At 45.3% G+C, this 12798-nt stretch overlaps 1 protein-coding gene across 1 annotated transcript in view; it reads right to left on the bottom strand.

The window, feature by feature from the left end:
• atp8b4 (ATPase phospholipid transporting 8B4) overlaps window positions 1-12798 on the bottom strand; it is a 146984-nt gene that overhangs the window by 52636 nt on the left and 81550 nt on the right. The window contains 3 exon segments of the mRNA XM_055661077.1: window positions 5861-5943; window positions 8367-8437; window positions 9470-9542. Of these exon segments, the coding sequence (XP_055517052.1) occupies window positions 5861-5943; window positions 8367-8437; window positions 9470-9542 (227 nt within the window).

A 12798-nucleotide genomic window follows, 5' to 3' on the forward strand; every position in this document is an offset into this window, starting at 1 on the left:
AAATATGTAGAGAGCGGGTAGCAATACTTCAGAGAAAGAGGGGGAAATACCTAACAAGAGAAATAGATAAAGGCTGAGGATAACATTGCAATAGAGGTCGTATGGTACTAGGCAGAGTTTTAAAGTATAGGTTAGGGGCAGAACAGGGGTGTATCGGTAGAGTTGCTGCCTTACAGCGCCAGAGACCTGGATATGATCCTGACTATGGGTGCTGTCTGTACGGAGTGTGTACGTTCTCCCTGTGACCGTGTAGGATTTCTCCGGGTGCTTCGGTTTTCTCCCACACACCAAAGACGTGCGGGTTTGTAGGTGAACTGGGCTCTGTAAAATGACCACTTGTGTAAGCAGGTGTGAGTGGGCGATCGATGGTCGGCATGGACACGGAGGGCTGAAGGGCCTGTTTCTGTACAGTATCTCCTCTAAACGAAACAAGAACATGAGCGGCAGATTGGCGTAGTGCTACTGCCTTACAGCGCCAGAGACCTGGGTTCGATCCTGACCACGGGTGCTTGTCTGCACACAATTTGTACTTTCACCCCGTGACTTGCATGGGTTTTCTCCAAGATCTTCATTTCAGATTCAGATTCAGATTCAGATTCAGATTCAATTTTAATTGTCATTGTCAGTGTACAGTACAGAGACAACGAAATGCATTATGTGTTCATTTTCATTCATTTTCCACCTGCACACCAAAGATGTACATGTTTGTGAGTTAATTGCCTTGGTGTAAATTTGAAATTGTCCCTAGTGTGTGTAGGGCAGTGTTAATTTGGTGGATCGGTGGACAGCACGGACTCGGTGGGCCCTAAGGGCCTGTTTCCGTTCTGTATTTCTAAATTAAATCTCTAAACTAAAATAGGCAGGCGCAGTATCAGTTAACTCCATTGAGGTATTCAGGGAACTTTTCTGAAGTTTTATAGCCAGATAGTCGTAGAGTTAGACAGCACGATAACAGGCCCTTCAGCCCAACTTGCCCATGCTGACCAAGATACCCCATCTACATTAGTCACACCTGCCCATGTTTGGCCCATATCCCTCTAAACCTTTCCAATCCATGTACCTGTTCAAATGTATTTTATATGTTGTTCTTGTACCTGCCTCAACGACCTCCTCTGGCAGCTTGTTCCATATACCCACCACCCTGTGTGTGAAAAGGTTGCCCCTCACAAGAGGTCCTGCCTCTCCCACCTCGTTACCCCTGGAGCCCATTAGTGTACAACCTAGCATGCAAGTGAACATTGGAGTCACCTGGTTGGGGTCTATATGTGCTCAGCTGAAACTGACTGCCCTGCAGAAGCTATTTAAGAGTTGTCACAACAAATAGGTCTTACTGATCAATGCATTAGTTTGCTCCTAATATATTTCTGGGAACAGTTCCAGTATATAATAGAACTATCTAAAGCCAGTTACTGAGGTCACTGCATGCGTCTCCTTTAAACTTTGTCCCTCTCACCTGCAAATGAGTGCTTCAATCGGTCTTGGTTTTTAGCCTCAATCACTAAATAGATGATGTCATATACATTTTGATAATAGTTATCAAAGCACAACTGGCTGATCTGGGTGGCACAGTGGCACAGCTGGTAGAGCTGCTGCCTCACAAAGTGCCAGAGACTCTGGTTTGATCCTGACCTCGGGTGCTGTCTGTGTGGAGTTTGCATGTTCTCCCTGAGACCGCGTGGGTTTCCTCCGGGTGCTCCAGTTTCATAGAAACATAGAAATATAGAAAATAAGTGCAGGAGAAGGCCATTTGGCCCTTCAAGCCTGCACCGCCATTCAATATGATCATGGCTGATCATCCAAAATCAGTACCTCATTCTTGCTTTTTCCCGATATCCCTTGATTCTGTTAGCCCTAAGAGCTCAATCTAACTCTCTTAAAAACATAGGAACATAGAAAATAGGTGCAGGAGAAGGCCATTCGGCCCTTCGAGCCTGCACCGCCATTCGATATGATCATGGCTGATCATCCAACTCAGTATCCCATCCCTGCCTTCTCTCCATACCCCCTGATCGCTTTAGCCACAAGGGCCACATCTAACTCCCTCTTAAATATAGCCAATGAACTGGCCTCAACTACCTTCTGTGGCAGAGAATTCCACAGAATTTCTCATCTCGCTCCTAAAAGACTTCCCTCTTATCCTTAAACTGTGAACCCCTTGTTCTGGACTTCCCCAACATCGGGAATATTCTTCCTGCATCTAGCCTGTCCAACCCCTTAAGAATTTTGTAAGTTTCTATAAGATCCTCCCTCAATCTTCTAAATTCTAGCGAGTACAAGCCGAGTCTATCCAGTCTTTCTTCATATGAAAGTCCTGACATCCCAGGAATCAGTCTGGTTTCCTCCCACATCTCAGAGGCATGCGGGTTCGTCGGTTAATTGGCCCTCTGTAATCTGCCCCTCGTGTGCAGGGAGTGGATGCGAAAGTTGGGACTGTTGATGGATGGTCAGTATGGCCTCAGTGGGCCGAAGGGCCTGTTTCCATGTTGTATCTCTGAAATTAAAACTATTCTGAAACTTTTTGTTTAAATGTCATATCGGGACAAGGAAGATTAGACTGTAACAGGAGTTCACATGTAACAATTATGTTCCCTTTTATAACCATAAACCACTGTTAAAACCACAATTGGCCAACATTTTAAACTGGAAAGTCAGCAAACAGTGGCAACTACCCCTCTGTGGGTTCTCAATGTATATTCTGGTCGGAGGCAGAACCTTGGATTTTGTCCAACTGAATTTTTATCTCATTATTCTGGGAAATTATCCTTTAGTCCAAAAAAATGTTTATGCCAGCTGTTAAACAATTAAATTTCCCAACGGAGGTCCGTGGATATTTTATGTGTAGGAAGGAACCTCAGATGCTGGTTTAAACCGAAGATAAGACACAAAATGTTGGAGTAAATGGGAGGGACAGGCAGCATCTCTGGAGAGAAGGAATGGGTGATGTTTTGGGTCGAGATCCTTCTTCAGACTTAAGGGCCTGTCCCACGAGCATGCGACTGCATGCAGCGAGCGCGATCAAACCCGAAGCGGGGGCTGCGCAGAGTTCGAGTGATCCCGTACGAGTTGACGTGAAGTTTGAGCGAAGGCGTACGCCGTCAAAACGCTGTGTACGGCCTCAATGCGGCTGCGGGCCGGCAGGCTGTTGCCGCGCGGAATTTTTGGACAGTCAGTTTTTCGGAGCCTACGCGATGTCGGGACCAGCTCCGCATAACTCAAAGTGGGACTGACCCCGCGAGGCCGTACGGCTCAAGCGACCACGTTAGGTCGCGCTCGTGGGAATGCCCCTTTAGGGGAGAGGGAAACTAGAGATATGGAAGGGTACAAAGAGCATGTAAGGTGTGAAAAGGACAGATCAAAGCAGACGATGCTCAAGGAAATCTTCAATCGTTCCTTGTCAGCTGAGGGGACGGTGACAACGAGGCATACAAACAGTAAAATTATTCAGGACAGTGAAAGTAGTGAGAGAACTGGGGGGGTGGAAGGAACAGATGATGTTTCGTGTCGAGACCCTTGCTCAAGACTGAGAGGCAGGGGGAGAGCGAAACTAGAGATATGAAGAGGTACAAAGAGCAATTGAATGAAAGGTATGTAAAAGAATAAATCAAAAGCTAGCAAAGATGATCAAGGGCAGGTGGAGGCCATAATGAGGAAGAGAGAACAGCAGATGCTGGTTTAAATGGAAGGTGGACACAAAATGCTGGAGTAACTCAGCGGGTGGGGCAGCATCTCTGGAGAGTAGGAATGGGCGACGTTTCGGGTCGAGACCCTTCTTCAGACCATAATGGAGGCTATCATGGTCCACTGTTGTCTGTACTAAGCACCTGTACTAATCAAGAATTATTAGTACCGGTGGGCCGAAGGGCCTGTTTCCATGCTGCAACTTTCAATCATTCAATTCACACACTTGCTTCATAATATAACAGAACGTTCAACAGGAGCCTGACAGTCTTATTACAGAAGTCAAGAGGCTGGGTTGTCATGGTGAGTAACCTACAATCTTTGATTAATGTTCAACACAGAGCAATGCCTTTGCTGGCTCTGAAATCTGAAGTCACGAGCTAAAATGTTTAAAGAATACACAAGAGCTGGCAATGAATGAGATCAGCACATACCTATCTTGCTTGCTCATTTGCAGTTGCATCATCGTATGGCAATTCACATTAAACATAGAAACATAGAAAATAGGTGCAGGAGTAGGCCACTCGGCCCTTCAAGCCAGCACCACCATGCAATATGATCATGGCTGATCATCCAAAATCAGTACCCCGTCCCTGCTTTCTCCCCATATCCGTTGATTCCGTTAGCCCCAAGAGCTAAATCTAACTCTCTCTTGCAAACATCCAGTGAATTGGCCTCCACTGCCTTCTGTGGCAGAGATCCCTCCCAATGGTGGAGCAGCAGTGGAGGATGCCATGACTACGCTGGGCAAGGCCAACCCTGCATCATCACCATGGCAACGGGCCTTCATGGTCAGGTCAAGAACCCTGCACTTACAACCAAAGCTCCTATAGCGGAGCAAGATAGACCACTTCTGCTAAATGCAATGGGCTGACGTGTAGAACGCAACGGAATGGAATGCGGGCCTTTTTTTCATCCATTTCCGTAACCGGACCCGACCCGACCAACTCGCAGTGTAATCAATGTTGCGGGGGAACAGTTTGTCTTAAAATTCTGAAAATAAGGAGAAGATTTTTCCCAAATAACTTTTATTTTTATAAGGATGTTTCCGTAACCGGCTTCCGTCTCCGCATATTATCCTACGGGATCTTTGGTGCGGAGATGGAAACCGGTTACGGAAATGGGGCCTGAAATTACACATGAATCTGCCCATGGCCGTACTACGTATTTTTCGTCGAGTGGACTATCTTGCTCGCTATAGGATCTTTGCTTACAACAACCTGGAAACTGGCGACCCTGTATATTGTCTCTGGCCCTTGTGGCCGGGGGGATCAGAGGGTATGGAGAGAAGGCAGGTACGGGATACTGAGTTGGATGATCAGCCATGATCATATTAAATGGCGGTGCAGGCTCGAAGGGCCGAATGGCCTACTCCTGCACCTAATTTCTATGTTTCTATGTTTCTATGTTGTCTCAGCGCACAACTATTAATAGTTTAGTTCCGTTTAATTTAGCTTCACCTAGAAACCTGTACGTCTTTGGAGTGTGAAGGGAATCGGAGCTCCCGGCGAAAACCCCACGAGGTCACAGGGAGAACGTACAAACTCGGTACAGACAGGATCAGGGTCAAGGTCATGGCCAGGATCGAACCCGCATCTCTGGCGCTGTTAAGGCAGCAAGTCTACCGCTGCACCACCGTGCCGCCTCTAGTTCGTGATTCCCCTACCCTGGGGAAACAGACTGTGACCATCCATATTATCTACTCTCCTTATGATTTTTTTTTATACCTCTTGGAGGTCACTCCTCCTCAAACTCGAACCAGGATCTCTGTCGCTGTAACATAGAAAATAGGTGCAGGAGTAGGCCATTCGGCCCTTCGAGCCTGCACCGCCATTCAATATGATCATGGCTGATCATCCAACTCAGTATCCCGTACCTGCCTTCTATCCATACCCCCTGATCCCTTTAGCCACAAGGGCCACATCTAACTCCCTCTAAGCTAAGGTAGCAACCCTTCTGCTGCACCACCTTACTACACCTGTAGTGCATCTGAGAAGCGTATCTAAGTATAGTGATACTTGTACTGAACTGTGTACCAAAAATTAATTTCACTCTGAAATTAAACGAAATAAATAAAGTAGCGTTGAACCACTGGACCGTAGCAACCCAAACCCCAGTGTGCACTGCTCCCTGCCAAGTTGCTACATGTGTAATCAGCGTTAATAGAAGATGTCAGACTCACCATCAAATTCTGCCAATCGGCTCATGTCTGCACCGAGCTCTGACGTGACTGTCAGTGCCTGTCGGACTTTTAAGTTGGTTTCCCTGTTGAAATAATAAACAAAGAACTAGTACTCCACCGTGCCACAGTATCGTGAAAATTAAAAGTTTCAGGTCTGGGTGAAAGATGATCTAGAACATAAAAAATCATCTCCTTGTGGCGACTGAATAAACTCCCTCCTGCTTTCCCTCCTCACTTATTTCTTTTCTTCACTATTTTCTTTCTCTGCCTTTCACTCACGCTCACTAGCCTATCTTTCACTTACTAAAACCTCTTTTTCCTTTTTCTCTTCTGAATTTTCTCTTTAAAAAAAAGGAAGTTGTACAGAGAATGTAATATGTTGACATAATTTTGGGTACCTGTAGAAAGGTACCACTGTATTGTACTTACTTCTAATAAATTAAATTATTAAAAAAAACTAGTACTCCATCTCCGACAATATTGAAGTAAGGTCACATCCAACAAATTAAACTCCTCAAAGAATTTGTACCTAATTTGGTTTCGTTTCGTTCAGCGATGCAGCACGGAAACAGGCGCCCTTCGGCCCACCGAGTCCGCGCCAACCAGCGATCCCCGCACACTCACACTATCCTACCCACACTTGGGACAATTTACATTCATACCAAGCCAAATGACCTACAAACCTGTATGTCTTTGGAGAATGGGAGGAAACCGAAGATCTCAGAGAAAACCCAAGCTGTCACAGGGAGAACGTACAAACTCTGTACAGACAGCACTTGTAGTCGGGAACAAACCCTGGCAGTAATTCTACCGCTGCACCACCATGCTAATATTGTTACATATTGAGGATTTCAGGATCTGGGCCTTTAATATCCACTTAAAGACACGATCAACCTCTTCCCAATCTTTAAAGCTTCGAATAAATATTGTCGCAATGGATATTAAAGTATTTTCAATATCCATATAAATGACTGCACAGCTGCAGACATTAAATTTGTCACACTTTCTCCAAAGACTCTTAACCCAACCACTGGTAATATCTTCATTACAGCACGGAGTACCTTAAAGGCTTAAAACTATCAAAAGAAAATTCACAGCTACACAATTCTGCGGAAAACCCTGCTATAATAAAACCTCCAAAATCACTGTTTACCAGAACAAAGAGCAGACCTCAAAATGGATCAGTGCTAATCATCTTAAAGCTTTATACAGATCAACTCAAAATCTCATTGACTCTGGTCTCAGCTGTGTGGCAGCCGTCTGACTTGTGTCAGGGGGTTGGAAGTTCAAATCCCATGCCAGAGATTTCCACACGAACTTTAAGTTGACACTCGCTATATTGGAGGTATCCACTGTCAAAAGGAACACTTATCCCTCATCTTACTGCTCAGGCCGATGGAAATGATACAGTAGCTCCCTCTGAAGGGCAGGTGAACCCCCCCCCCCCCCCCCCCCCCCTCCCCCCCCCCCCCCCCCCCTTTACTTGCTTCTTAAAGAACATTGCTTAAATAAAAGGTGGACAAAAATGCTGGAGAAACTCAGCGGATGAGGCAGCATCTATGGAGCAGTAGACTAGGTGACATCATCCTTTGCTCCACAGTTGCTGCCTTACCCGCTGAGTTCCTCGCTTAAATAGAGGTTATTTAGTTATTGGTGTATTGCTGTTTGTGGGAGGTTGTCGGGTGCAAACTGGCCGTGTTTTTTTAATTGATGCTGGGGTGAAAGTGGAGTCACAGGGTAGATAGGGTGGTGGAGAAAGCTTCTGGTGCATTGCCCTTCATCAGTCAGGGAAATTCATATGGAAAGACACAAAATGCTGGGGTTACTCGATGGGTCAGGCAGCATCGCTGGAGAATTTTGTGTCTAGCCTCGGTAGACTTGATAGAAGTATATAAAATGATGAGAGGCAGAATATAGGGGAAGGGTAGACAGTCAGAACCTTGTTCCCCCACGGAAGAAATGTTCAACATTAGGTGGGATAGCTATAATCATAATCATATTTTATTAGCCAAGTATGTTGTTGCAACATACAAGGAATTTCATTTGCCACAAATAAAATGCAACAAAACACACAACATATATTTTAACATAAACATCCACCACAGTGACTCCTCCACATTCCTCACTGTGATGGAAGGCAGAAAAATAGTTCAATCTCTCCCCTTCTTTGCCCTGCCGTGGTTAGGGGCCTCGAGCCTTCCGTTGACGGGGCGATCTTAAGGTGAGAGGGGGGAAGTTTAATGGGAGATGTGTGGGGCAAGTTTTTTTACACAGAGGGTGATGGGGGTCTGGCATGCGCTGCCAGGGGTGGTGGTGGAGGCAGATTGGATGGTGGTGTTTAAGATGCTTTTAGATAGGCACATGGAAGTGCAGGGAATAGATGGAAATGGATCATGAACAGGCAAATGAGATCAGTTTAACTTCTTATCATGTTCGGCACAGACACTGTTCCTGTGCTGTACTGTTTTATGTTCTCTGTTAAATGCAAGTATTTCAGGAATCTTACCCATCGAGCTCAGCCGTCTCGACGTAACTGAGTCCGTGAGGTTCACTGCTCGAGAGCACCAAGATATCTGCCTGAAAGCAGATGTGACAAGACAAGGTTAAACAAAAATCAATGGAAATCAAATTTCATAACACACAGCCGATTACCATTCCCCAGTCTATGACAGTGCCCCGCTACAATTATAATTCAGCATTCCTCGAGGAACGAGTAGGTTAACATATGATACGTTTTTGACGGCACTGGGCCTGCACTCGCTGGAGTTTAGAAGAATGAGGGGGGACCTCATTGAAACATACAGAATAGTGAAAGGCTTGGGTAGAGTGGATGTGGAGGAGATGTTTCGACTAGTGGGAGAGTCTAGGACTAGAATTAACAACGTTCTTCAGTGGATAATGGAAGATATGCCTGTAAACTAGAAGCAATGCACATGCCAGAATTGCAAGAAGAAGTCAGTGCTGCATTTATAATTTGGGTGCGTAGGTCCAGCTGTGTTATGGTGAATATGATGTCTTACCATCTCAATTTATGACAGTAATCTACTTGTAGAGTGAGGTTTTTTCAGAACGGTGAGTCTCTGACAGGCCAGCAATGATCGACTGATGAAGAGATTGTCTTTTGTTCCATCAGCAACTTCAGAAGACTGTATCTTGCAATTGAAATATCTCTTTCCTATCCATGTACCTGTCCAAGTATCTTTTAGATGTTGTTATTGTAACTGCCTCAACTACCTCTGGCAGCTCCATCCACATACCCACTGAATTGAAAAGTTGCCCCTCAGGTTCCTATTAAATCTTTCCCCTCTCATTTTAAACCTATGGCCTCTAGTTCATGATTCATCAACCCTGGGTCACCTTTACCAGTTCCCCTCATTATTTTGTGCAGCTTTATAAAATCACCATTTAGCCTCCTGCACTCCAAGGAATAAAGTCCCAGCTTGTGCAAGTTCTCCCAACACAGGTCCTCGGCATCCTGGTAACATCCTCGTAAATCTTCTCTGCACCCTGAGCATCAGTGTGACCATTAGTGTTAGTAGGAGGGGCAAGAACTTACCAGGTTGACCCATAAATCTAGAACAAATGTAAACATTCTCAGTGAATACTTACTGCCACAAACTGATCATTTTCCAATTTGATGACATCTCCGACCCGAACATTCATCCACTTCTCGTTCTGCAGCCTGCAAGAAACAATGAATAAAAAAATAATACAATGTAATAAAAATGAACTGCAGATGCTGGTTTATACCAAAGATAGACAGAACATCTTGGGGAAACGTAGCGGGCCAGGCAGCATCTCTGGAGAAAATGGATGGGTGACGTTTTGGGTCGGGACCCTTCTTCAGACTGATTGTGGGGTGTGTGATTGGAAGAGAGAAATGAATGAATTAATGATACGTTCACCAGGACAAATAAGTGAAAATAAACTACAAACTGTAAACTGTAGAGCAATCCTACAGACAACAGATGTCAAACACGTTACAAGTGTTGTAACAATTGTAGGAAGGAACTGCAGATGCTGGTTTAAACCGAAGATAGACACAAAATGCTGGAGTAACTCAGCGGGAGAGGCAGCATCCCTGGAGGGAAGGAATGGGTGACGTTTCAGGTCGAGACCCTTCTTCAGACAGCTTGACGAGGATTGAATTTACTGCCTCAAGGGTGAAGTGCAGAGCCGAGTTCCAGAGCCTGCCTCTTTGATCAAAAGGAGCAACATATGTTCACAAACTCATTTGCATTTTGTTTCTCCAACAATCATTTGAGGCTCTGCAAAGCAGAGGCATCCTTCTGGCAGAGAGGACCATTTTCAAAGGCACATCAACAAATAGATGCTGACAAAGGCAAATGGTGTAAAACCTGTCGTACAATCAGATCGTGACCACCTAATCAGCAGACACATAAAGTTTTCGCCAACTGGAGATTATTTTCCACAACTACTTTGAAGTAGTTGATAACAAACAAGGATCCACAATGCGTTTGTGGGAAGAGTCAGACTCGAATGTGGCAACACATGTGGATAAAATGGTAAAGATGTGTTTGTCTCCATTGTTGGGGTTAGACTCAGCGGGCCAGGCAGCATCTCTGGAGAAAAAGAATAGGTGGCCATTCAGGTCGAGACACTTCTTCAAACTGAGAATCCAGGGGAGAGGGAAACTAGAGACTTGAAAAGGTTCAGAACAAATCAGAGCCAGCACCGTTGACCAAGGAGAGGTGGAGCCCACAATGGTCCATTGTTGGCTGTGGAAGAGGTGATAATGAAGGGATACGAACAGTGAAGCTGGCAGGACAACTAGGGTGGGGGAGGAACGGAGTGCCAGGGATTGCAAGGATTACTTGAAATTAGTGTAATCAATACTCACACCAGTGGGTTGTAAACTGCCCCAGGGAAAGATGAGGTGCTGTTCCTCCAATTTGCATGTGGCCCAACTCTGACATTGTTGGGGTGTGGAGTACAAGTCAGGAAATCGTGATGCAGCTTTATAGGACTTTGGTGTTGCCGCAACTGGAATATTGCGTGCAGTTCTGGTTGCTCCATTACAGGAAAGATGTGCAGACTTTGGAAAGGGTGCAAATGAAGTTTGCCAGAATGATGCCTGGATTTGGGGGTATGAGCTATAAGGAGAGGTTAGGCAGACCCAGATTGTTTTCTCTGAAATGCCAGAGGCTGAGGGGGTGACTTGATAGTCATGAGCCAACAGTTTGTTATTGTTATATGTCCCAGACAGAACAATGAAATTCTTACTCGCAGCAGAATATGATGGAACAGATAGTATTATATAAAATGACGAGAGGTAAAGATTGGGTTAAGATTCAGAATCTTTCGCTGTTGGTGGAAATATCAAATACTAAAGTGTACAGCTTTAAAATGTTGTGGAGGCAAAGTTTAAAGGGGCCTGTCCCACTGTATGAAGTAATTCAAGAGTTTCTCCCGAGTTTATTAAAAAATCAAAGTCGTGGTAAGTACGTAGAATGTACGTAGCGGGTACGTCGGAGCTCGGACGTCTCTTAGCAGCTCGTAACGCTAACGGCAGGTATTCGGGAAATGCGGTAAGCTCGTGAAGATTTTTCAACATGTTGAAAAATGTCCACGAGAGCCCCGAGTACCTACGAGCGGCTATTACTGTAATTCTCAGTAATTCTCCGAGTTCAAATCGGGTACGAATCAGGAGAACTCTTGAATTACCTCGTACAGTGGGACGGGTCCTTAAGGCAAGCATAGCAATGCTCTCTTGAGTCTTCTATCTACTTTTTTTAATGTAACCAAAAATAATTTTAAGCAATTATTTGCAAAAATATGCGCAATACAAACAAACACACCACCATAATACAAAGTTAAACACATATTCTTAAATTACGAATATTAAATAACTATTTCACAATCCTTGTCAAGGATACGTTCCACCCCCCAGCGGTCCCGGAAATCCCCCAGGGCGCCCGTGGACAGCACGTAGTCCCTCTCTAGTGTCACCCGGGCGATAGACATAACCCGGAAAAGGGGCAGGCAGCCGGCTCGGGCAGGCAGCCGGCTCGGGCAGGCGCCGTGACTCGCGGATGGACAACTTGGCCAGGACTAGGAGCAAACCCAACCAGGACATCTTCAGCCCTACCCTCTTCCCTACACACAGGGTGTCCAAAGATGAGGATGGCGGGTGTCAAGTGCAGCCAGAAGGCAAGGAGTGGCCCCTTTAACAAATCTATCCACTAGTTTCCACTTTCAGGGAGCTGTTGATCCCTCTGCAGGTGATAGAAGGTGGTAATACATGGGTGAGGTAGAGAGGTCACACAGAGGCTGACAGAACATGGAACGCTATAACGTAGATATCTTTTGAGGAAGAGCCAACGCTGTTTAAAAGGGATCTGAATATGTATTTACAAATGTATAAAAGGATATGGACAAAGGGCAGAGGAAATGAGATTAGGTTAGAAAATGTCTGCATAAACTCAACCATCTGTGGGACCTCCAACTGTACTCGAAGTCAACTCTCCCACGACTAGAGCATGTTATCTCGCATTATCATACATCTTGAATTAAAAAAATACGTCTGATAATGGTATTTGAAATACATTTTGGAACGGAAGAAAGTAAACTGCAGATGTATCAAGAAATTTGAGAAAGTACTGTAAATGGTTGACAGGACAGGAGGGGGGAGGGGGGAGGGACCGAGCAGTTGCTGACCGCTGAGTTACTCCAGCTTTAAGTGTCTATCTTCGGTTTAAACCAGAATCTGCAGCTCCTTCCGGCACAAATTGCTTATCTATCAGGTCTGGTTAGTCTTCGACAATCTCTCAGGAAATGAGCATGAAATGGCCAGGAAACGCTCCATGTGACCGTTCAACAAAGTTCACCTCAATGTCTCGGGGCAGTTGTTTATTTACTTTAGAGATACAGCGTGGACACAGGCCCTTCGGCCCACCGAGTCCGTGCCGACCACAAAC

Source organism: Leucoraja erinacea, chromosome 33, assembly GCF_028641065.1.
Source record: "Leucoraja erinacea ecotype New England chromosome 33, Leri_hhj_1, whole genome shotgun sequence".
Classification (NCBI taxonomy): Eukaryota; Metazoa; Chordata; class Chondrichthyes; order Rajiformes; family Rajidae; genus Leucoraja; species Leucoraja erinaceus.